The 26,687-nt window shown below is 44.2% G+C and overlaps 1 protein-coding gene across 1 annotated transcript in view; it reads left to right on the plus strand.

Annotated features, from left to right (window-relative positions):
- The first annotated feature begins 708 nt into the window (after positions 1-708).
- The window catches only part of AP1S1 (adaptor related protein complex 1 subunit sigma 1), a 231,365-nt gene continuing 205,386 nt past the window's right edge, over positions 709-26,687 (plus strand). Inside the window, exons 1-2 of the mRNA XM_069646550.1 lie at positions 709-1,429; positions 25,541-25,719. Of these exons, the coding sequence (XP_069502651.1) occupies positions 1,427-1,429; positions 25,541-25,719 (182 nt within the window). The 5' untranslated portion in view covers positions 709-1,426. The remainder of the gene's footprint in view (positions 1,430-25,540; positions 25,720-26,687) is intronic.

Below are 26,687 nucleotides of genomic sequence, written 5' to 3' on the forward strand. Positions count from 1 at the left end.
CTGAGAGAGAGCATCTTGTTGACAAGGGGAGGATGGTACGTGGGATGGAGGGGGTGGGTGTCGAGAGGGAGCATTGGCTTAGTGTGCGAGAGAGTGCAGTCAGGGAAAGAGAGTGGGCAGTTGATGAGAGGGAGAGGGCAGTTAGTGAAAGAGAGCACTGTGTTAATGAGAGAGAATGGTTTGTTTGTGGGGCGGAGTGCAGGGTTACTGACATGGAAACACGGATCGCTGCCAGTGATGGGGGTCACTGACAGAGGTTGCAAAAGTGTGTGTGTGGGGTGCAGCTATGAGCTGAATTGCCAGGCTGTAAGCTTGCAGCATTTTAGTGCAGCTCAGAGCCGCCCCAGCAGCCTGCCTGTTGTTGGCGCAGCTCAGGGCTGCCCCTGCATATTGACGCAGGTGAGCTGACCATTATAGCTTGAAAGCGCAGCTCTGGCAATTAGCTTATAGTAAGCGCAGCTAACCAGATTGTTGGGTTGCAGTTACAGCCTTGAGCAGTGCGTGCATTCCTGTAAGTGCAACCAGCTTTCTACTTATACATGTCGTTTTGAGATGATCTTTTACTTTTAGGTAGGTTCAGAATGTAACATTAAGTACAGTTTGGGGAAGTCATTAGCTGTTAGGTGCAGCAGGGCAACTTGGAGCTGAGGTTTCATTCTGGAGGTGCACGTGAGAGCTGAACCTTTAGTCTCAATGTATAGGTAAGAGCCAGCCCTTCAGCCTGAAGGTAATCTTGCTTCATCTTTTTTTCCATGGAGATGCAGTGGGGTTACTACTTAGCATTGCTGCTGCATGCACATCTATTCTGTGTACATGTATTTGCGCTCTGACTAAGCCCCATATTTCTTGCTAATATTTAGCACTTTCTTGGGCATCTACCTGTCCCATGTTGCTCTTCCTCATATACACAATTGCTGCCGCTTATTTTTTTTAGTTGTTTTGCACACGATGGCCCACCATTATAATCCCTACTTCTCTCCTTATAGCTTTTTAAACTGTGCTCCTTTACCGTGCCCATGCTCATCTCAGGTGCTCCATGCTGTCTTTCATATATATTCCCACCACCCTGTTCATTCTCCCTATGCACACTCCCTGCAACTTTACTTCGTCTCGTTACTACTCTCCCCTCACAGACTCGGTCCCTTTTTGTTGTCCTCTTTGAACCATGGCTCATTGTCTCCCACCTACTGTACAATGCGCCTCTTACATGGGACCCCTCATTGCTCCTGGCACCCTTTATGCTCCTCTCCAAGATGGCCGCCAGTCTCATTAAGAATTCAGTCTCAGCTGCCGATTCCTTGCGTCGTCACTTGTGCGCCAGCAGAGGGCTTTGACGCCTGGCTCAAATCGCAAAGCCCTCCCTACACCTGCGCAGTGTGGCCGGACCGCGGCTCCTGGACCCGGAAGCACGAGCAGCGGCGGAATTATGGTAAGGGGACCCGTCTGTTTAGCTCTCCAGTGCGCACTGACGTCAAACTGTGGAGTGTGGGCAATGCACAAGGGGTTCAATTGTTCTCAACCAGCTGGTGTAGTTCATTCTCCCACTGTAAATGTAATCCGTATGCTCCTCGGGTATGGATAGGGTAGACCAGTTTACCTGTGATTCATCCAAAGTCTGGAGGGGACTAGTCTCTCTCCCCCCCCTCCCACCATTCCATTTACAGTGACGTGCCTTTTACAACGCGGACCTCCACAGGTGTTTGGGAACCTACCCTCCCCCACGGCCGCAGGTTTCGTTTATTCTAAGTGTGGCTGCTAGTTATTTGTAAAGTGCGTATGTAAGTGACAATTTCGATTATTTCTTAGTCTCACGAGCGATTGAGTTGCCTGTCGCGTTGGTGTGAATGGCCAACAGCAACGGTGGTGAATGTTTCCTTTGTACGCAGCTTCTAGTGTGGGCCCTTGGCCTCTCTTCGGTTTATGTATCTGCGTCCAGCCCCATGGGTGTTTTTCTATGCGCTGCCCCTGATGTTTGTATGTGCACCTCCTGTACGCGGGTCTCTCTGGTGTGGTTCATACCTGCCTACATTTGAAAATCAAAATTCCTGAGATGTATTCCGCACTCAGTCACACGAGACTCCACCCATTTACACATGGCTCCGCCCACACGCCCTTCCCACCCGTCAAATTTCAGCCATCAATTCTGTCAAATACTTTAGCTGGTGCATCTAGCATGGCTAATAATATACAGTAACCAAACATCTTGCTATCTCCCTGGTGTGTATTGCTAGTATTACACTTTTAGTCCACATTAGAGGCATTTTGCCTAGACGACTAATAATGGTAAACAATATGTGCAATGTTATACACCAGGCATGAAGAGAATATGAAGAGACAAGGGAGGATATTACGGTGGCGCCTTCATTTTGCTTACTATAGCACTGAAAATACTTCATTCAATGCTATAGTAAGCAAAATGAAGGCGGCGCCCCAACCGAAATAATACTGCTTTCAATCCAGTGACATGGATTGAAAGCAGTTTTGTTTTGGTGGTCGCATTGATGCAAAGGAAAGAAAGTCGGTGAATGCTGGCCGCCAGCAGCGGCCTCATATAATGCCGGTCAAGTGGCACAGCAAGTAGTGCTCGCTTTGACATCCGTGCAGAGCTTGCTAACGCAGGTTCTAATCCCGGCAGGGCCAAACTCAGCCTTTCATCCTTCCGAGGTTGATAAATGAGCACTACACACCGTGGGTAATAATAAGCACCGCTCAGATACCTGAGTGTTCGTAGTGCTGTATAAATGCAAAACTATTATTATTATAGTAGTGTAGGCAGAGGGCACAAACATTTCGTGCCGTTTCCTGGTCCCGCCCACTTCTCCACCCGATTGGCTACCAGTGGTAGCCAATCGGGTGGAGATTATGACGGGACCCGGAAAGAACGAGAACATTCCTGTGATTGCAGGGTCTTTTCCGGAGAAATGCCTAAAATTCCGGAGTCTCTAGAAAAATTCCAGAGGTTAGGCAGATATGGTGTGGTTACCACTCGTCCCCAGTTGCTGTTCAGCTGACAGCATATATCATCGTTTTGTCCCCATCCGCGAGTCAGGTTGCCTGTCTGCCCTGTGCCACCCTCCTCCTGATTGGGTCCAATTACCCCCCCCTCCCGGATCCTAGTTTTCTCTTTTTGTATGTGTCCACTCGTTGGGTTCCACCTACCTCGATTACAGAAATAAACAAGACGTATGTGTTGGTTCAGCCACGGAGCATAATCGTGGACTAATGAAATCTTTACTGATCATATTGTTTCCGGGCAGTGGCACGCTTTTCTGTCTTAGCAAGACCTATATATATATATATATATATATATCATTTTTTTTTTTTTGACCTTCCGCTTCAGTCTTTATATCCTTGGCTAATTTTTTGGCCTGAAGTCTTCTGTTTCACTGGACCATATATGCCTCCTATGCTAAGCAGTGTAGCCAGAAGTGTTTTCCCTACCACGTGGCTTGTCTGTCTTTCTAGTTGTTGTGTGCTTATAATCGACTATTGCATTAGAGCACGGAAAGGGATAAATGGCATTTCGTTTTGTGGCTTCACTCCAACAGTATGAGAAGTTAAATACATTGGGTGTTTGGGATGTGATCAGTGCAAGTTGATGTTTAGTTTATTTACTTGTATAGCGCACCCCACCCAAGGATATCTGGGCGCTTTATCTTAGCTACATGGATACATGGTTACAGATGTAATACAGAGCCCACACAGCAGGGAGGAGGTGTGTTACAGATCACCTTCCTTACAAATAAAAGGTACTGGAGGTGTTACAAATCGCTTTATAGATGGAGGCAGTGAGCAAAAGATCACAAAGGCGCACAAACGTCTGAGCGAACAAGTGAGTAAGCAGGCCATGGGTATCATTTTATACATACATTTACAAAGGAAGTGGTTCCAGATACAAGGCAGTAGCCCCACACAACCTAGGTGTGTGCGTTCTCCAGGATGGTGTCTGCTAAGGAGCCAGGCTTTGGTTTTGGCTCTGAAGGTCCAGAATGCGGGCTCTGCTCTAATGTCAGAGGGGAGGGAGTTCCAGCGTTGTGCTGGGAAGCTGGAACCTCCTGCTGTTTTTAGATTGAATTTGGGGTTTGTGAGTTGTTTGGGTAGTTAGATCTGGTGGGTCTATTGGTCTGGTGTCTCAAATTTAGCTGTCAAGTATGGGGGAAGCTTTTTTGGCTAGGCACTTATGGGTGATGACAACTGATCGGAGTGTGATTCAGTCACGAATGGGTAGCCAATGAGTCCCTATTTTGAGTTAAGAGACGTGACTAGAGCACGGGATATTTAGGGCGATCTTAATGCATCGTTTTGCAGAGCTTGGAGTTTGTTTAAATTCCGCACAGAGGTCCCGATGAAGTGTTACAATAGTCAAGCTTAGAAAGAATGAGTGCTCTTGCTAACGTAATGCAGCTACTGGTGGATAAGAAGGGCTTGCACACATTGATCAGTTTATTGGTGTATGCTGTGGAGGAAGCTAAGGAGTTGACTTGTTTATTTAGTGTCAGTGGAGTCAATTTAGATACCCAGTGTTTTGACTTCGCTTGAAACTTAAATGACATTCCCATCAATGTTGAAGGACTCGTAGCATGTGTCAAATTTGTTTAAACGAGATTGAGATCCAATGATAAGTAATTCAGTTTTATCATCGTTTAAACAAAGGCTATGAGAGGCCATCCAGGCTTGGATCTCTAGATGTCATTGGTCCGTTTAGTGTCTTGAGTGACAAGGAGCTGGGTGTCATCCGCATAGTTGGTATACGTGACACCCAGGTTGTCGCGGCGGTCGACTAGGATTTTTGTGAATAGATTGTATGACGTGGGCGATACGCATGATCCCTGAGGAACTCCACAGTTAATGGGCACTGGTGGTTCAGAGGCCGTAGGTGAGAAGACCCTTGTGGTTTTATTTCAGAGGAAGGATTTGATCCAACTTGCTGGGTTTGATGAGCAGGCGGCTGCTGAGGTTAGGTGTTGGGTCAGGATTTCATGGTCTCCCAAGTCGAAGGCAGCCGAAAGATCCAGAGCAAGAGAATGGCAAGGTTGGCTCTCTTTTTGAGCTCATCCATCTGGATCTTGAGTTATAACCATGCGTCTTGGTGCCATTCCTGGGTCTAAATCCAGAGCACCGAAGGCCTAAAGTTATGGTCTTCAAGGTGTCTTTGAATTTGTATATAGGCTGTAGTTTAGCTAGTCTTGCCTCTCTTCCTCCCTTCTCGGACCATGGTTTCTGTAGTGACTGGTTTTTCACATTTGCAATGTTATGTCCTATTTATTTATTGTGTGTGGTCATCTGCCTCCGAGGCATTGGCCATCGCAGAGGATGTGCTCTTAGATTGCAGGAGGAATGAAGCCAGTGCTTTTCTTTTTTTATTATTATTTATTTTTAAATGATTGCTTAAAGGAGAAAGCTTAAAAAAGCACACCTACGCGAGAAGCCATGGGGACTGCGAACCACCATATATAAAGAGATGCAGGTATTGGCATATTGTTTTGGCTTTTCTCCAGGGTCGTATCGGTTAGAGATGCAACCCACCCTGGGCCTGACCATATTAAATGCATCTTAATCAATAATCTAAGTTCTCTTGTGAGTCCTTGGCTTGCCTGTACTGTAGCATGTTAGAATTGATGCTGCAATCCTTCCGGAGGCCAGAACACGTTTCCCCTGCTTAAGAACCCGTAATAATTGCCATTAACTTAACTGTAGCAACTATTAAAACGTGTGCAGAAAAACAAAGTTTAAGGAAATGTTAGTAGTGTAAGGAATATAAACGGTTTTACGGTAAAGCAAATCTTCTGTTTTTATGTTAAATGGGCAAAATGGCTGCAGCAACTCCAAAAAGGCCTTTCTAAACTCTGAATCCTCTGTTGGAGTGTGCACCCGCTGGCACAGTGAATAACTTGCAGGGATCGGAATTCAGATTCAAGGCGCAGGAGCTAAAACCAGCTCCTGGTTGTTGGACATCACCCAGTAGACGGGAACTACTGCTGGGGAACTAGGAGCGAGTACACACGCCACAAATCTAAGATGCATCCTTAACTTTTTGCCCTTTTTATGATCCTTTACATTGATATGATGTGGCATTTATAACGGGCCTATACACAAGTCATTCAAGGTGGGGCAGGACAGACAATGATCCTTTTAGGCCATGTGTCATTCAGATCGTGCAGGGAAAGTGCCGATTGGGAGGAGGGTGTGGACAGTGCAGTACAAGGGATAAATAGAACAAATAAAAATTAAGAGCAGTTAGGCCAGTTGGTGGCAGGTGCAAAGATGACGTCATTGCTGGTTGGGGGCTGCAGGGATACCGTAAACAGTCCCCAAGTGCGGGTGTTGCCAGGGAGGCAGTGCAGGTGTGCAACTGGAGGGGGAGGGGACCTGGGCCCGAGATCAGAGGGTGGCCAGGTAACCAGTGCAGTTTCAGCCAGGCGTGCAGCAGCGAAAAGGGAAAGCGGAAGCAAAGAGAAGGTTTTGAGGTGATTCCGGAATCGGAGATGGTTTTCCTAAAGTTTCAGGGAGGCTGTTCCAGAGGGAGGCCACAGCTGAAGAAAGAGATCTACCACCAACTTGTTGCTTGGAGAAGCGACTGAACCTGAGGGAGTTGGAGGCTGATGAGCGAAGAGCCTGAGAAGGAAGATATTTAGGAAGAGTTCAAATGTGTCTTAATTCTTGTTTATTTTCATTCGCAAACACACAATTAATATCACATGAGAATGCTTGTGAGGCACCAGTTGTTGGTTGGAGAGTAAAAAGTAGCTCCTGGTAACTTGTTTTTAAGTTCACCAGACTCTTCTTGGGTAGAAGAGGTGCTAAACGGCTCCCAGCAATTTTGAACCGCGGTTTGGGAGGATTCTCTTGGTGCAGAGTGGGGACTTTTCTCCACCCTGTCATTCTAAATGCTCCAGGATCAGAATATTGCAAATGTTGGGTGCGCAATATTAATTAAGGTCCTTTTTATCCCTGTTTTCTTCACATACCAGGTCTGGCACCAAGGAGCACAAAACCAAGTCTAGAAACTTCTTTCAGCCTCTTGTCCAGAACTTTTGCAGTCCAAACTTTGGGGCAACATACTCCTTGTGGCTGTCCCCTGTTTTTGCAGCTACACAGATTGCATACAAACATCTCCAGTACATTAGAGAGTTTATTTGATCTGCTCCTGAGTTTTTCAGTTCCCTTCTCAAGTGCCTTAATGCAAAGGGAGATCCTGATTGGTACCCTTTTCTGCTCTGTTCATTTGCTGAGCACAACGCATGTGCTGGTTGAGCATCCTAGCAGCAATGTTTGCAACTTCTGCTCACTGCGAGCTACAGGAGCGAGAAAGCAGTGGGGGCACAGCCAGCTCTTAAACGTGACCTTAATCACTCGCTTGCAGCCCCTTTCTGCCTGGATGGCTGGCCACACGTTGTCAAGGGCAGGCAGCTGCTATGCAAGGCCAATTGACTAGCTTGTCAAGTGGGTACACTCATTGGCCGATAGATCTGTCCCATGTCAAAGGATTTGGTGGCAAAACGCTTGCAGTGGCGGAATCTTTGTGAAAAGAAGGTCCAATGAAAGCATGGTTTTGATGCATGCTGTTCTTAAGCCTAATATTTTCTTGGCTTTCTAATCTTCAGCCAGTCACAGCAATGCTCATCTGTCTTAGTTCTTAGTTGACGGGCGGGCTGGTTTTGCTTGAAGGAGGCTCAGAGTTGGGAACACGAATCTCCATGTCAACAGCTGCATGACCCAATAAGGTGTAGGAATGTTGGCAGACTGACTTTCCTGAACTTTGTTTCCAGCATAGCAGTAGCCTGGGAAACAATATACATCTTAATCTAGGATGTCTGCAATCGAGCCCATGTCCCTTGCAATGCCTTTGCTTTTTGGATAACTTCCATTATTACATTTGGATCACACCGTTTATTAATGTGAGTGGTTGAAGTGATGGTAGCGCAGGGTCTTAATAAGGAAAAGGCCATTTATGCAGTTTACTAAATCTGACCCATTGTTAACAGGTACTATTGGTTATAGACTCTGAAATAGAATGATTACTATACATCAAACTCCCGTTCTTCCGTGGAGTTCAGTTCTCGTTTTAATGTTTCGTTTTAATGTTTTCAAATTAATGACCAATAGTTGTTCAAGAATGTACGGGCTTCCTTCTCTGCATTATTGCTTCTGTGTGGACAAGATTCAGGATGATAAAGCTCTTGTACTTTGTTCCTCGCTTCCACAAAATGTTTTTTAATTTTTTTTTTGGCATGGGCATATGTTGGCATAAATCCCATGTTTTGCCTTCATGAGTGAAGGATTGCATTTCCCCCCGAAAATGAGTATGCCGCTCACGAAGAGCACGAGTAATGACTCCACCACTGGTTGATTGTAAGCATCCAAAATAATTGCACAAAATCACAGCCTGTCGGACTTTTGCTTACTGTTACTACTGTTTTTTGAAAGCCAACAAGTGTTTCTAAAATTTCACTCCTATTGTATTATAGTGACTAGAATAGCCTGGTTATCTTGACACTAACCGCTAACAATAACAATAGCCGTGTTAGGCACCATAAGCTAACTAGTGCCTTACAAATATAACTAGGTGTCTAGAAATGTCCAATAGTAAACACACATGTAAAGCATGTGTGATCATATGTACTGAACACAGTTAGTTGCACCCCATTTGGAAGTTAGATTAATTGCAATAGATATCTATGGGGCAACTATTACTGCAGGGACTTTGTCCCCCAATGTACCTGTTTTATTGAATTCAATCTAGCCCTATGAATTGAAGGCCGCCCTCTTTAAAACATGTTATATCCAATAGACCAAAATAATGGACACATCCTGCTGGGGAATAAGGCCAGGAGATAAGTTTCAAAGATGAACACATTTTATATAAAATTGGCAGGTAAAGAACTATGCTGCCCGAGAGTGCTCTGCCAAACAATATTAAAAAGGCACACAGCATCATTGATGTTTACACATACAGTGCACACTCTGGCATCTGGTTGATGAGGGACCTATGGGGTAGTTGATACTATAAGGGATGCATGATGCTAATTGGTTGTTGCTCCCAGTTTTTCTTGGCACACATGCGTCAGCTGGGCTCAACTCTGCAGTGTAAAGGCCAGGGCGAGAGTGGTGCAATCCTCTAAGCTGAGCAATAAAAACAAACAATTATAAGAATGGATATCATTCACCTTCTTTCATAGAAAGGGGTATCAAGAGAAGATGGGTTAATGTACTGGCATTCTGACCTCTCCGCCCGGGGTCCTCTTTGATACCTTTATTCCAGCATCCAGGTGTCCGCCCCAGATGGTTGCTCTGCCATCTCCTTTTCTTAGAACTCTCATGATCTAGATAGATGTATGTTTCTTGTGGGAGGATATACTGCTGGCACACAGAAGGACACATCCCGCTGAGGAATAAGGCCAGGAGATAAGTTGCAAAGAAGAACATTCTATTAATTAGCAAACCTAGAACTCTGCTGCCCGAGAACGCTCTGCCAAACAATACACAGGCAGCACATTAAAAAGGCACACACTGCATCATTGATGTTTACACATACAGGGCAGACTCTGGCATCAGGTTGGCGAGGGACCTATGGGGTAGTTGATATGTTAATGTTCAAGGACATTTGTACTGCACACTATCACCACCGGAGTGGTCCCCTGGCGGCTCTGAAAGAGGGAGGGATGGTGAGTTAGTGGGAGGAGGCTGGAGAAGTGCAAGAGTGCAGTGATGTGCTGTTGGGGGCCTCAGCCCGGTGGGTTGTCCGTTGGCTGGACCTGGAGTGTTTGCGGCCGGTAGTTTTTATTTTTTTTATTTTTTTTTTATTATTTTTTTTTTAGTGAAGTTTGTGCGGTTTGTTGTGCTGTAGGTATGTGGTTGTTTGGTTTTGAGTTTGTGAGGTGTATGTAGAGGACACTCTTAGTAGAGATGGTTAGGTTAGGTGGCATCTCTATCCTGAATTGAAGAGTTGGGCTTGCGTAATCTCTCCAGATGGGGTGCTTGGGCACCCTATGTCACTGGTTAGGTCTGGGCCCGTTCTGCATTCGAAGCCCTATTTCACATCTCGCTGCCACCTCCACCAGTCTCTCCAACAATCCCACATGTTCCTCACTCCCACTTATATGGCCACTGCACCTGCCAGTGTCCACACCTCAGTTAGCGTGGTGATTGGTAGTATCTTGACAGTTCCACATGCCAGTGGTACCTAGTAGCAACTAAGGGGCGGTTGAAGATGTTGGTTAGGATTGGCTGGGGTTGTTGACTCCGTCACCATGGGTGTCGCCTGTGTTCCACTTTGTCCGGTGTCATCCGACCAGGTGCCGTCTGTTTCTCAATCCTATAAGGGATGCATGATGGTGATTGGTCGTTGTTCCTGGCACACTTGGGTCAGCTGGGCTCATCTGCGGTGTGAAGGTCAGGGCGACTGTGATGCAGTCCTTGCTAAGCAATGAAAACAAACAATTATAAGAATGGATATCATTCACGTTCTTTCATAGAAGGGGGTATCAAGAGAATGCCAGTTAATATACTGGCATTTTGACGTCTGCCTCAGATGTTTACTCTGCCATCTCCTTTGCTTAGAACTCTTATGATATAGATAGGTATAGATAGATGTACGTTTCTTTTGGGAGGATAGACAGCTGGCCGGGATTCAAGCCTGTGGTGGGTCTTCAGTTATGGTCAACGTGAGGGGGGGGGTCCTGTTGGTTATCAGCATGAAGGAGGGTAAGGGGTCAAGGACTGGTGAGACTTGGCCTGTTGGGTGGGGGTTTATTTATTCATTCGATTTTTAGAGCGTGCAGCAGCCTGAAGGCATCGTGGCGCTAGTTACAGTTTTCTTATTTACAGAATTTTTCAGACAAAAGCAGTTTACAGTACAGGCAAGTGAAAGTGAATAGCAACAAGAAGGATTGGGCGAAGAGGGAGGTTTTGAGTTTTCTGCGGAAAGCAAGGAGCACGTTTTCTGCTCTGATGTCAGTGGGTAGTGCATTCCATAGTTTGGTTGCGATGTGGGGCAAACCTAGCCCGCCAGCTTTGGATCTGTTGATGTGCAGTTGGTTTGCGTAGTGCTTCCTTGTTGGTCGGGTGGATGTGTGTTTGGATATTGTCTCCGATAGGTAGGATGGTGCTGTGAGGTTGAGGCATTTATGGGTAAGGGTGAGTATTTTTAAAGTGATGCACTCTTTAACCAGGAGCCAGTGAGCAGTTTCTCTGACCTGGGAGATATGTTCCCTTGTAGGGATGCTTAAAGCTACTTGTATTGTTTTGTGTGACTTGGACGTTTCTATTCAGAAGTACCCGCTAGAAGGGCGTTACAATAGTCTATTTGTATTTTGTTTATTTATAGTGCGCACCCTGCCCAGGGGCATCTGAACGCATGTTTAGAAGGCAGTTACAGGTTACAGTAATAAATGGGTACATTACATTTATACATATCTACAGCGAGGATAAGACATTTGCAAAGGAGAGCAGAACAGACCAATGTATATAGTATAGAGCTAACAGTTGCCTAGATTACAGTGGGGTGGCCAGGGCATCCTGTTCATAAAGCCACAGTTTGGTTTTATTTTTGAAGGATTGGAAGGCAGGAACATTTCTGAGAGCTTTCGGTAGAGCGTTCCACAGCTTGGCCGCTAGGACTAGGAAGCTCGAGCCTTTGGCTGTCTGCATCTTGAAACTGGGAATAGTGAGTGTGAACCTGAGCCGAGCGCAAGGGTCTGGTTGCAGTGTGTTGTGTAAAGCGCGTGGACAAGTAGGCAGGTGCTGCGTTATTCTGGGCTTTGTGTGTTAGGGTGAGTGCTTTGAGGGAAATGCGGTGAGTAACGGGTAACCAATGCAGTTTGCGTCTGGTGGATGAGATGTGGGAGCGCCTGGGGACATTGAGAGCTGCCCTTATGGCATTGTTCTGAGTGACTTGAAGTTTATCGATGCTCGTCTCTAGATATAGGGCGTTGCAATAGTCGATTTTGGACATGAGGGTTCTAGCCAGGATTAAACAGTTGCCCGTTGTCAAGAAGGGATGGCACGCTGTGGTCAGTTTACAAGCATAGGCAGATGCTGAAGTAACTGAATTAGTTTGTCTGTTGAGAGAGAGGAGTCTAGGTAAATAACAAGTGTTTTGGTGACATTAGTGACTTTGATAATGCTGCCATCGATAATGATAGATTTGTATTTGGATTCTAGTTTAGAAAGTTGAGAGCCTAGGATGAGTAACTCAGTTTTTTCATCATTGGGGCATAGCCCGTGATGAGCCATCCAGGCCTGGATGACGGTATAGACTGCATTTAGTGCTTTGACATCGGTTACATAATCGCCAGTGATAGGGATGAGTATCTGGGTGTCATCCGCTTAATTGGTGTAGGAGACATCCAGATAGTCCAATATATCAAAGAGCGGTTTAGTAAACACGTTATAAAGCGTGGGAGATACACAAGAGCCTTGAGGGACTCCACATGGGACATGTGCCGGGTCAGCTGCAGCTAGGGTGGAGAAGACCCTCCTGGATCTGTTTGCAAGGAAAGAGCTGATCCAGGATATTGCTGCAGGGTATTGCTGCGTCAGAGAAGTGAGCAGCAATCTTGAGATGATGACAGAGTATTTGATGATCGACCAAATCAAAGGCAGCTGAAAGATCTAGGAGGAGCAAAATTGCTTGTTTGCCTTTGTCTTTCAGGGCCTCGATTTGGGTTTTCGGATCAATCAGGGCAGTCTATGTGCTGTATCTGGGATAGAAACCGGATTGGCTGAGCCCTAATAAATTGTTAGTATCATGATCGTCCTGGATTTTGAGATAAGCTGCTCGGTCCAGAATTTTAAGTAGGTAAGGCACCGTGGTGATAGGCTTATAGTTAGCGGGTTGCTAGAATCTAGGATAGGTTTTTTTGATAAGAGGGATGACCCATGCATCCTTAATTAAACGCCCCCACACACAAGACTTAGTTATATTGGACAAAGTTATTGAACAGCTTTAGGTTTTGTGCTCAGGAAAAGTCAAGACATCTGGATATTCTGAGGAAACCTAGGGGGGAAACATAGGGACTTGGTTAGACTGCCACTTCAGCTTTTTATGGAGACCTCCAGAAGCCATCTGTTTATTTTCCTCTCCAGATTTTAGTGGTGTTCCTGATCTAATCCACCTCCCAGGCAATCTCCTGCTAAAAATAAAACATTGTGCTAGGTAGTCTATAATGATGTATGGTGAGTTTGCGGTCAGACCTGGTGACTAATATGCAAATGTACAGTAAGGGATCCCTGGATGTTTCCCTGGTACCCCCCCTGACATGCTAGCCTAGTATAATAGTCTGTCGAAGCTACTCTGATGGAAATTACCAACACCCTTTTGGCCGTCCGTTACCCCAAAAGTCACAAAAAAGATTGTCCTGTTTGTCATTGTGGAACCAAAAGAAAGTCCCCAATGCGGGAACTCGCGCCCCTCTGCACACTATCAATTTGTTAAGCTGCCCCTGATAAAGAGTGAGTAACTCGAAATGCGTTGGGGAAACTTTTTCATAAAAAACATTTTTTTTTATGTATCCAAGCCTTATATGATTTTACATATCTATTGTAAACTCATAATATCCTTCACTAATTGATTTGACTTTAACAAACTTATTAGTGGCACTAGTAGTTCCCTTTTTTATAGGAACCACTAGCCGCTTATTCTTAATTCCTTGCCTACCTTAGGCCCAGGGATAGGGTGCAGGGGACGCGAGTTCCGCAATGCAAACTTTCTTTTGGTTCTCTATTTTTGACAACCTAGATGCCAGGGTTGTTTCTTTTCTTCCCTGGACCTGAACCATTTAATTACCAACTACTAAGTAACATATTTGATTCAAGGTCCATCCATTAACAAGTAGATATTCTACTATATAACAGATTGGTTAACAGATTGGTGTGTATTGTATCAATCGGGTGCTGTTGGTAAGCTATGTTTTTCACATCCAAGTGATACCATCTCTTCAGCATGAACTGGAAACACGGCTGGCTGGGTGAGGTATCGCTTGGGGTTGATGGCACTTTTAGAGAACCTTCGGGAGGTTACACCTTAAAACCAAAACCAGTGCTTGCCGATAAAGAGTCAACAAAGGCAGTTTGATCAATAAACCCCTGATTTTCCCCCAGTTTGAAGGCTGAAATAACCACTAAGAAAACAGTTTTAAGAGTAACACATTTTTAAATTGATGTAACATAGAAGTTCAAAATGATAGAGCGCAACACCATTGAAACTAAAGGCATGTCCAAGCTACAAGATCGGAACCTGAAATTTACTTGGAGAAATAAGCACACGAGGATCTCTATAATTCCTCACCCTATGAGAGTGACGCCTTTAGCAGAGCTTCTCTATTTGACTACATGTGACTCAGGGTTGGGACTCGAGATGCTTCAGAGCCTGTATTAATGGTGGGCTGGTAATGCTTCAACAGCTCTACAAAGATGGGAACCTACTAACATTTGTGGAATGCAAAGAAGCTTAATCTAAGTGCTTCCACTAAACTCAGCTGCACCACTGGTCAGTGCGTTCTGCTAATGGGATGGGGGCCAACTGTACCCTAAATATGCTGGAACGCTCCTTGTAGTGGGGAATACCTGCTGCTAGAACATCAAAAATGTACAAGTTGCTGGATGTGGGGATCGGTATTTGCCATACATGCAGAAATGGGAGGAGGATCTAAGGGGTGACATGGATGATGAGGCCCATCAGTCCTTCTGGGTTAGAATGTATACATCCTCTAAATGTGTTTCTGATAATAGGTTTATAAAATGTGCTATCGGTGGCACCTCAGCGGCTGCATCGTGTGGATCCAGCCTACTCGATGTCTGTCGGGGATGTTCAGATGTGGGCTCTTTTTCATTTGCTTTGGACTTGGGTAAGGCTAACCTCTTCTGGAGAGGTTCTGGGACACCAAGACATTATGGGCTTGTAGCTGCCTATGGATCCTTGTAGTGCTACTGGGAAACACTGGGGATGGAGTCTTTCCATTCTTGGGCCAAATGACTGCTTTGATGTGGCACCTTCCGATTGTGGCTAAGCGAACAATGACCAGTGCCTGGAAATGCTTTGAAAGCCCATAATTCAAATGTGGGCGATTTTAAAAATTGGACACCTGGGTCATGGCAAAAAATCTGTGCCCTATGTGAGGTAGCCCAGATATGTCAGTTGGGAGACTCTTCATTGAATGTTATGTTACTTTTGCATTTATATAGCGCCTTATGTATAATTGGTATGATCTCAAAGGGCTGGTACGTTGAACGCTCTTGGGAACCGTAGTTCAAATCAGTTCAGAGAGAGATGGTCATAAGGTGTGTGGGTGCACCGGATATGTGTGCAGCCGGTGTGGCAGTTGCATGGTAGTGGCTTAGAGGTATGTGTGGTGGTTGGGAGGTCGGGTATGTGTTCATTCTGGGGGGTTGACGCCCAGACTGTTTTCTGGCTACGTTAGACCTGAGGAGAACGCTTAAGCTGGCTGTGTGCTCAGCTTGGTGTGTTTAATTAGGTTGATGAGGAGTATGTGGCAGGTGATAGTATGAGAACAGCTATACCGAGTGTCGTAGTATCGCTGTGTTCTATTTGAGTGGTGGTGTATAGGAGAGTAAGCGTGGTATTGTGATATGGTCGTTATCAGGAAGGCGCTCGAGATCGAGCATTCCATCAGTACTATCTATTTCACCTGTTTTATTCACTCTTTTCATTCCACTTCTTCTGTTCATAAGTTTCGACTGGTTCGTGATTTAATTTGATAGTTTTTCCATCCATTCCATCACTCAATCCTTCATCTACATAAACTAGTCTATCCATTCTGTTCAATTTCATCATCGGTTCCATCCATCCAAATCATTCGATCCGCTCTGTGTGTTCCACTCGCCCGATTAGTTACATCTGCTCAAATCCGTTTCCTTCACTCTATCTGTTCCATCCACTCTATCCGTGTCGTCCATTGCATCTGTTCTATCGACTTCATCTGTGGTGTTTATCCCCTCCCCCAATGCCAGAGGAATGTTTACCAGATTTTCTATGGGCCTCTGATGGTTTCGACATATTTCGCCAAGTTTCGGAGGCGGGATTCGAAGGACGGCGTGTAATCTCAGAGTGCGGTCAGACGCGACGCGTCTAGCCTCTTCAGAGTACAAAGCGGTTTATATGCAAAACGTTACCCTGCCATGGTGGTGAGGCCCCCGACACTAAGGCACTTCTTGTGTCTGTAAGTTCAGGCTATGGAAGGCTAGATCCTTTGGGGAGACGATTCCTGATGGGAGGCACCCAAGTCTGCCTCTAGGTTAAAGACTGCAACGCACATTTGATATATGCTGACTGGAGTCTTTGTAAATCGCACTGTCATATGGAATTAATGAACAAATGTATCCTTGTCCTCAGCGGATGGTTAAAAAAACCAAAGGGCAGGTCCCAGGACCAGAAATCTAGAAAATCATGAATTTCTATCAGAACCTAAACCGCCCCCCGCCACTGGATGTTTTTCTTCTAAGGAGTACAAAAGACTACCCACCAAGCTCTCGGACAGCATCTGACCCCACAAAGTCCATCCTGAAGGAGTTGTAACACCACTAGGATCCTCCGACTGTAGATGTAAATCATTCCTACTCTGCCACGTTACAAAGGTCTTAAGCCTTCCCTGTTGAAGGATGTTTATAATTCTGCACAGATGGAGCTAACGGGTCTGAAATTCTCATCCAGCAAGCTCAGCCTTTCTTGCCCCCCACCTGCCTCCCTCCCTCATGGCCATTTCCATGTCCTACCCTAAATGCTACCCCCAAACCCCCCCGGTCTGGCAATTTTCATTCGAACCTGGAACCAGACAAAATGAGGCTTCCATAACTACCTCTGCCCTGACATCCCTGGTCTATATTTTTTTTATTATTTTTAAATGTTTACTTTTCAGTGCCATGGGAATCAATGGCTAGTTCTACAACAATGTTGGACCTGTCGGAGGACATCGGATTTCACTATCCTTGTTGCCTTTGTGGAGCAAGTAGGCTGTAGTCTCAACTTATTCCTAATGGGCATGCTGAAGCAAAGAGCCTTAAGTAAAAAACAAAAAATATATGGCAAGTATCGACCTCCAGCAGGCCTTCGATAGCAGATTTCTATGGAAATAATTAGAGGCTAAAGGATGTCCAACAGACCTGTTAAAAGCCACGAAAGAATTGTATTCCTGTACTTCAATGCAGGTAAAATTAGTCCACCATGCAAGAACAAAATTGCAACCAAAAAGGGTCTAAAGCGGGGATACCCACTAGCTGCCAGCTTATTTTGTTTCTTCATCAAAGACTTGCAAAGTGTACCGGATAACAAACATTCCTTTCCTTCAAAATAAATGGCAATGAGGTTGGTAGACTGATCTATGCAGATGACCTAATCTTACTTGACCAGACAAAGATCGGGTTGCAGAGATTGCTAAACAAAATATGTTTGCAAGAAACTGTTGAAAATAAATGCTGCAAATTCCGACATTATGATACTAGAGAATAGCAGCCGGAAGAAAAATATAAAACATTTCTTTGTACCTGAATGGAAAAAAAATACAACCAGTCAATACCTAGGTGTGCAACTAAGTATACTGAGTGAAAAAGCCTGGACGGATGCTTGAAGAACTAAAGCAAAAAGTCCAACCTCGCAAGGAAAAGCCATCAATTGGAGGTACGGAAAATTCTCTCTTCAGTCGATTTGTGCGTTTTATAAACAAAATGTCGTTGCTGCATTGACATTTGTAGGAGTGTTGCCTAGGAATTAAACCAGACTTTTGGAACAGATTAGAAGGAGACTTTGGAAAATCATTATTACATCTACAAGGCATATGAGTTTTTAAAAAATGATTAGCAGAGTTTGCAAATTAAAGTATTTTTGATTAGCAAACAGGGTTGTTTGGTTATCAATTTTGTACTAATATTGTTAATGTCACCAGAAGTTATTTGTACCCAAGACATGAAATGAGCAACAATACAGAACTTATGCGTACTGCTGAAATACGATATTAGTGAGAGGAGCAGGCCTTGCAAATTCTTCGAACTTAAACTAGACCTGCGGGTTGGGTAACTTAGTTTACCTATTCAACCTAAGAGAAATGCAATGGAGGACAACACATTTAAAATGTGATTTCTTTAAAATGGTACATGTCCCTACAAACCCACTTTGTTTGGCACGCTGCTGCCACCCAGAGGCCAGCAATGCACAGTGAAACTTTGATTTGACACTTTTCTGCAAAGTAAATGTTAAATAAAAGTTTCAAACATCTCTTGCAAATGCTAATTGCCCTTTTATAAAATCTGCTTGACTATGCAGTGGGTGAAAAGACTTTGAGAGCCATAGATATTGTCTGTAAAATCTAAAGGTTTCGCTGCATGAATGGATGCAAATAGATATGATTAAAAAAAAAGGCTTTGAAAATAGTTTGGCCAGCTGTCTCCTGCAGCTGGTAATATATATTACAATCATAAAGCAAAGCGTACTCTGGAGGCCAACTGCAGTAGATATGAAGATGTACAGGCTGGATGGAACTATTGATCACTACTTTGTGTAAAGCATCTATTTCACTTTATTATTTATGTAAGGGGTAAGAAAGAGACTAAGCAGAATAGATTGCGTAGCAGGCCGAGAACTCGGCAAAATAGGTGGAATGCTGTATTTTGTGGTAATCTCACTTTCAGGCTACCTGGAATGAAGCAACGGAGTGATAATACAGAATTTAAAGGAATATGGCCTTGCGCACCGGTTACAAGATGTATGCAACTTGCAGGTTACAGAACCAGGTTTGCCATCAAAAGAATTTGATCATATACATTTTCAAACGTGTTCGCTTGTCAGTATGATGCAAAGGACTAAGAAGATGGTCATAATAGGAGGAAACTAATGACTGAACACACAGGCTGACCAAGACGGAAGCACTAGGACATCTCATCAACAGAACTCTGACCCTGAACCATTCCAAGCTCTGTTTTATAGTATAAGGGGGTATTTTGGTCCCCTTTTTTGGTAAGGGGGGCCTAAGTCATGATGCAGTCTAATAGAATAGTAACAGGGACTTAGGCTACCCCACCTATATGGCTCTGGCCGGGTATGGCTTCAACACACTTTGTACAGACCCCTACGGGTGATCTGTAATCAGAGAACACCCTGGTTGCTTATCATACAATAACCATTTTATTCATGTGATTAATAAAACAAATGATAAAAATAGCTTTATAGAGCTATCATCCAAAACCTTTTGTTTGTCCGTAATCACTGAGTACTAATACACTGTTCAAGGCATATCATTTTAGCCTAACACAAATGCATTTGCCTTGAACAGTGTATTGTATGATAAGCAACCAGGGTGTTCTCTGATTACAGATCACCTGTAGGGGTCTGTACAAAGTGTGTTGAATCCATACCCATTCCAAGCTCCAACAGACCACTGTCCCAATAGATAACGAGAGAATAGGTAGTACCAACCTCAACTCCACACCTGAAGGAAAGGTTCAGACATCCCTTTTATGAGGGTATGATAACCTTCTTGCTAAATGACGGTATATCATGGTTATCGTAGTATAGCAGGTGGAGTTAACTAATCTTAACAAACCTCTTCTTAAAGGTCATAAATTGTCAGCATTTTGAAACTTGTTTCTGCACATTTTAGCTGATCCTCCAAGAATCTAAGGAGGCTGCAGATTTGGTCTTTCATGGCGCTCACTCGTTGATCGCCTTGAATGAAGGAGTGACTAGTGGAAGTGTTAATGAAAATTTTGAGCAATGAGCTTGCTGCTCAGTCACAGGCCATCGCTTTGAAAATCACCCTCAACCTGTGTTATTTTGGAACCACATGGCATGGGCATCATGAACCCTCGCTGCGATCAGTCATAAACGTTTGTTTTGATAATGCTTTATCCCATTAAAGGGAGAAAAGTCACTCCTGTGAGGTCTGAATTCCCATGTCATTGTGTTTCTTTTGTCAAAATGTCATAGCCAACACTCACTCACAGAAAGGTTGCATGTTGATCAAATCACTGAAGCTTGTTTACCATCTGCCTGGTGTATTTTATAAAGGTCTGATGTTGGAGTCACCACTGACCATGTAATCCTAACAGGACAGCATTCCGTGGGCACTGTTGATTTCTTTCTTGTTTCTTGCAATACATGTTCGTTTACCTTCTTAAAAACAGTGGCACAAAAACTTTTTGAAAATGACAGTTAAAATACATATCGGCACAAATATGCCTAGACCACTACATCACAACAGCCCCATCATTGCCATTTTCCCCAGGTCTGAGCCCATTAGGGCCCTTGTCTTGTGAGATGAGACAGAGGAATGCTTTCATGGGTGGTGTCACAAATCGAGGATGGACCTGAGAAATATCTCACCCCCATTGCTCTGGATACTTTAATGTAGAATCTGTCCTGCCTGCTTGAGTCCAGTGCCATATGCAGAAGGCAGGTGAAGGATTCAGCGAAGCAACAACTCTAGTGCCAATGTGTAAATCTACACAGGGCACAGTGGAGGGGGGTATCTCTGCATACACAACCCATATAAACCTCACACAACCGTTTCTCTCCCAGCAATCTGCACACACTTTACCACACTGCATCAACAACACATGAACCGCACACAAGGTCTCACCTGATCAGATACCTGCACCAAAGCCCAGCACCCGGTGTATACTGAGCTGAAGCCGTCAACATCACACCCTCTCCCCTACTCCCCCTCCACCCGACTAACCCCGCCCGCCTTCTGTTTACAGATCCACTAGAGCGCATGGGGACCAATTCTGTTGGTGATGGGTGCACTATATAAGTACCTTTAACATAACATCTTTCCCAACAAAATGAAATACAGTGGGCACTATGAAATTTAGATACACTAACCTAAATATTACTGTAACGTATGGAGATGAGGCAGTGTTGCAGTATCAATACTGTAATTATGCATTATGTAACAACTTACATTTTAGTAATGGAATTGCTTAACTCTTTTTATAAATATATAAAGTTGAGACATACTGGTCTTGGCCAGACAGGGTATAAAAAGCTTAATAAAAGTATTATCCTGGTTTGCAATTATTTGAAAAAGAAATTCTTGCCTAGCATTCCCACACATGCTTTTGGCACTGATTACTGCTGCACTTTCTCTCCATTAGCATTTGAAGTGAACAGAGTACCATGGGCAAGAGGGCAATGTAGGGCAAGCTGTGCGTTCATTGAAGAGCGCAACTTAAATAGCTAACTTTGCTACACAGGTCTCCATTTGATTAGCAAACCTACAGTATTGCATAGCAAATTGCTATGCGACACTGCTTATTTTATGCCTTGCACGATCTACCAAAATCAATTCCAATGGCCGTACTGCGGCAAGAACTGGGCTGATTTCCTTAAATGGACATGTTATATGGAACAGGCTAATGTTATTTCGAAGAGCAACTCAACGACTGTCCTCCACAATTCGAAGTAATGGGCCTGCATTAACCAGGAAATCGTGAGAGGGTTCTAGAGGAATGTACAAATGACTGTAATCTTACTAAAGCTTGGCACCAGCACAGAAACCTGAAAGACTCTTTGGGCGGAGTATTGGAGGTAAATCTGAAGAAGTACGAACAAATTCAAAGACTCATACCCTTGGGGAGTGATGAATATTATGCCCGGCTATTTGGCTAAATTCCCACATCGTAAGCAACGTGATTTGCTATTGAGATTTAGATTAAATGTTTTGCACAATAAAACTGCGTTACAAAGAAATGGAAAATACGAAGAGGGACCATATTGCAATCTTTGTAATAGTAACACTGAAACAATAAAACACTTGGATCTTATTTCGCCCAAACTTAGCGAATGTTCGAGCTACTTACCTAAAGACTTGATTGTAGATTCTTGTGGACTTGATTCTAAGGAATTGTGGGAACTATTTTATGAATGCTGGAATCAAAGAATAAACTTTTCAACTGCAATATTTCTGGAAGAAGCTGTAAAAGCAATAAGAACAAAGGATGAATAGGCTGGTTAAATGACAAATGAACTGTATTATAAGAAATGATGATCGAAATGTAGTGTAATGTGTAGAGAAATTAAATTTTCAATTGGAGAGTTAAAACAGTGGAAAGTTTGTAATAAACGAAAAACATTTAAAAAATAAAAAAATTGGGAACCTGATGCAGAACAGTATTTTCCAAAGAGGAAAAATATGTCCAGAGGGGGTATTCCAAGTCCCAGCGCTGAATTGTCATTTCCCCTCCGGCTGAAAATAACCTGCTGAGCTTATCTGTTGAGGAATGGTTCACCCCCTTGAAGTGCACTGCTCTTGGGTGAAATTCGGTAGCACACTCCCCAATAATGGAGTATGGAGGCAGACTGTCTGTTAATGTAGGAACAGTGGTTTTCTGTCTTAACCAGTGAACATTCTGAATCTGCTCTGGAACCCTTAACGGAGCCTGAAATACAGATGCTTTCAGTTTGACTTCATGGTGGACCTCCCGTTTAAGGGTAGGCCTCAGCCCCGGATGCAGATGTCTGTAGTAAGCGTGGTATCTGGTGGACAATCTATTACTTCCCTTCTCCTGAGCTAGTTGGTATTTTAGATCGTCCTCGGGTCTGTAGACACTGGAATTATCGTCACGAAATGTATGATGTTGGGATCAAATGATATGGGCTACCAGTGGCCACAGGTGTAACCTTGCTCATGTGATCACATGGCACCATGTGTTCCTGAATCTGCAGCAGATGTCCGGTGGAAGTCTGCCTCCTTCTGCCTGCAGACAGTCCCCTTTTTCTGTCCCAAGAAGGTAGCACTGAACCAAGTCAATCCTATGGTGAGCCCATATGTGCTGAATGTCTTTAGAGAGCAAAGACTAAGCCTTGTTCTGGTTAGTAGACTCTGTGTTCGCATGTTCCCTTAATCTGATCCTTCAAAAGACTTGTCAGTGGCTTTTTGATTGGCCTGGTTTCAAGGTAAACAAAATACTTGGTTACCCTCCAGTTGCAGAGTCACTATCACTGGTGCCAAGACCATTGTAAGTGCCCAGCGCTGGATCTCTGGTGAAGGGCAATGCCCAAAACATGTGGCTGTTTGCTATTGCTGTTCAGTTCTAGTTTATTTCAGAATGTCAATTTTTCCATAAAAACACACAGCAGCATGCTGCATAAAGAGGATAAACAATCGTATGCTATAGCACACCTGAGATTTCTGATCTCTCAAATGGGCAAAAGGAAATGTCTCATGGTACTAGAATGTGCCCACTGCCATCATCTGAATAATTCTGTGACTTATCCATCCTGAAACTAAACTTCTTCACAAATTGATTCAATGTTGAAGTTCAGTGTCTGACTGTATGTTCCTTTATCATGTATATTCCTTCCCCTTTCAATTACCTCTGGCACTTAGGAACTCGGTTTCTTCAGTTTCCATACTTCTGTACATTGTAATGGTTCTCTCCTCTTGACTTTGTTCTAAAGTGGGGGGCGTAGGTAGTACCTGATGATGAAATCGGAAGGACTTGTACACTCTCTCCTTAGTAGCCCAGTCTTGATGGCTGCATACCTACTGATTCAAAGTGCCCTGTACACGGGCTTGTGCAAAAATGACAGGCCAGCTCCAACTGGTTATTGACCATCGGGAGTACTTTTGTTGTTGTTGGTCAATTGAACATAGCCAGACGCTGAGCTCTCCTTGTCTATTTTGGAATTAGAATTCCTTTGATCCCCGTTGTCTCATACTTTTTATAATAACTGCCTGGTCTAGATTTAAATCCTTAGCTGGACCTACACTGCTCCAATTGCCCTTGTTGAAAACCTAGGTTGTAAACGAGATCTGAAGGAAATACCACCTGTTTCCTTGTGTCTGACTAAACTGGGGCAGAGTCTGTTCCGTCGTCTATGGCCTTATTCAACTTCTGGAACTTATTCAGTACTGCCTGTAGCATGTAAGACACATAGGTGCCTCCCTCCAGTGTCCCCTCCTGATGTGGCTTCTTCATGGTCGAGCAATCCGCAGCTACCTGATCCCTAATGGTGACGACATCCATGGCCATTTTATGAGCACCCATTAGGTAAGGCAGGAACTCGGTTATTGCAATATTTTCTGACTTTGTCTTTGTTCCCTGTGGAAGGTAGAGTTTCAACATAAGTGTGACTTATTTTGTGTTTCCAATCGCATAATCCTCATTTTATGTCCGAAATCGCCAGCAATCCTGTTGTCGAAGTGTACTTGGCCGGCTGTATTTTCAGCTCTTCGGGAGCTGTATAACCTACTTCATGCGATTGCTGACACATTCGCACCTTCGGCCGCCTGCGTTTCATTGCACCACCCATTGGTCTGTGTAGAACTCCTGTTCATTACCTCTTTCAAGCACAGAGCATCTCAATTTTGTGAGTGGAGAATATCTTTGCTCGCTCATAGATCCGTGTCTCACTTCAGCTCGACCGTCGTCTTAAACACCCCCTCTGAAGGCAACATGCTGTAACTAGTATTTTATTTGAACCTTTTAGCCCGTGTATGCCTGTAATGTGAAGCTGCGTTCTTGCACAACAATTCAAGGTTTACAACCATTTAAGCAACTTATTCAAGGTCCACAACCATTTAAGCAACTTAAAAGACAAGGAATCATTTTTCAACTTTTCTGTTCTGTTACTTTGCACAGTACATGTTTGACATCTTAATCACCCAAACAAGGGGCCTGCATTTTAAGTGTTTTCATCTGTATTTATATGTAAAAAGGGAGCTTTATTTATGACCACAGGATAAAGGACGGGGCATAAAAAGTGAAGACCCCTGTTTTGCATGTAAGGTATCTCCAAAGTAGGTAATGAAACGAGGAATCTCCCCACCCCCCTCCCATTTTTCATGGGAGGCAACCCATAGCCCCATTACTGTTCTGTTAGGATCATTCCGGGGATCAAACTGTAGTTGGTGTTGGTGTTTAATCATGCTCAAAATACTAAATGGCACTCCCCCGCTGGATAGTCTCCTGAATGCCAGACAAATGGCCTTTGTCGTCTCCGTGTTCGAGCGTGCTTGAAACCACGTGCGTACCCCGCAGGGCAGCCCCTCCGACACTTGTTTTTTTTTATTTTTTTTCTTATTTTTTTTAAAGTTTTACATCACAGCGACACTACGATTTTCCGATGCCTGAGCACACTCGCATTGCACGTTTTCGTCTCCTTCTTCCGTGCATTTCAAGTTGATCCGTCTGGTTGTAGGGGTAAGGAAAGTTGCTTTCCATCCAATCATTCACCGTCCCGTTGCCACATTTGAATCGCAATTAAAAAATGACTTCATTGGGGCTCTGTGTCTTATTTACACTGCATCCTTTAGTGTAGCTACCCATACAGCTTTGGGGTGTTTGCGAGCCAGTACGGACCATGAGTGGCGCTGTTTTCACGACGTAGATGTGCGATGTGCAGAAAGATGTTTTCCCCTCCTCTCGCACAGCTCGCTCTCTGTCTCCTCTTTCCCCCCTCCCCCCACCCTCCCATATTTCAGATTATCTGCCCCATTTCCCTTTTCCTTATGCCCATGGCCCCGTTGTATCTATATCTTTGCATCGAGCCTGTTACTTTCAGTCTTTTTTTTATTTGTGTGCCTTCTAGATGCGCTTCATGCTGCTGTTTAGCCGCCAAGGCAAGCTGCGGCTGCAGAAGTGGTACGTGGCCATCTCTGACCGGGAGAAAAAAAAGCTGGTGCGAGAACTGATGCAGGTGGTGCTGGCCCGTAAGCCCAAGATGTGTAGTTTCCTGGAGTGGCGGGACCTGAAGATCGTGTACAAGAGGTGGCTGTGAATTATATACAAAGTGATGCATGTACTCTGCACTGTATATTGACTCAGTACTGTGCTGTTATTTATACATTCTATGCTGTTTCGCTGCATGGGCATGTTTGTGTGCTATTACTGCTTAAAGTGCGAGCCTAGCTCCAAAGCAGTGGCGTGCTTCACATCGGGAGGGAGTTGGTATTGTGCCTGGCATTTTATACAGTAGCGCAGTACTGTTGGTGGAGAGGGGTATTATTTATTCATAGTTTAGCCAGTGCTATTGAGGGTAGCAGGGTGGTTGGTGCTGAGATTTTAACAGTGCATTCATTTTACGACTTGAGGGAAAGCATGGTACTTAATTACCTACTTTTCGAAGGAACATGGGCCATATCTTATTATGACCACTGTGCCTTCATATCTTCCATTATAATGCCATATATTTGCAGAATCGATTTTTGTCTGTGTTGCTCCTAAAGTCCACTTTAGGTAAGACTATAAAACTATCCCTTGGCATACAGGTCCCCAACTCTTGGTATACGTCTGTATTACCCAAAGGATTTGGTAGCATTGCAGAGCAGCAAGGCATACCTGTTGGGTAAGTGTTTCTAAAGTGTGACTGGTGTGGGACTTCATAAGCTGTATCTCTTTGCATTAGGGACCCAACTCTTAATATAGGCCTGTACTACACGGTAGAGTGGCTGAGCAGCCAGGCTTATTTTAGGCGAGAGTTATGTGAGTTATAGACCAGTACATGCATCTGTGATCAAAGTGAGCGTGAACAGTCAGGACTGGTGTTCCAATTCACCATTCTATATAGAGGATTTGTCTCTTCACAAATTGTAATGGGAGCCTTAGTAACTAGTCACTTTTGTATTGCAATGCCTCGGCTGCATAACCTTGCCACATGTTGCACTATGTTTCTGCTTTACCCTCATCCCTGCTGAAATCACAGTTCCATTAACTTTTTTCGGTACACTTTTACCACT

The sequence above is a fragment of the Ambystoma mexicanum genome, chromosome 1p (genome assembly GCF_040938575.1).
Source record: "Ambystoma mexicanum isolate Mex_15411 chromosome 1p, UKY_AmexF1_1, whole genome shotgun sequence".
Lineage (NCBI taxonomy): Eukaryota > Metazoa > Chordata > Amphibia > Caudata > Ambystomatidae > Ambystoma > Ambystoma mexicanum.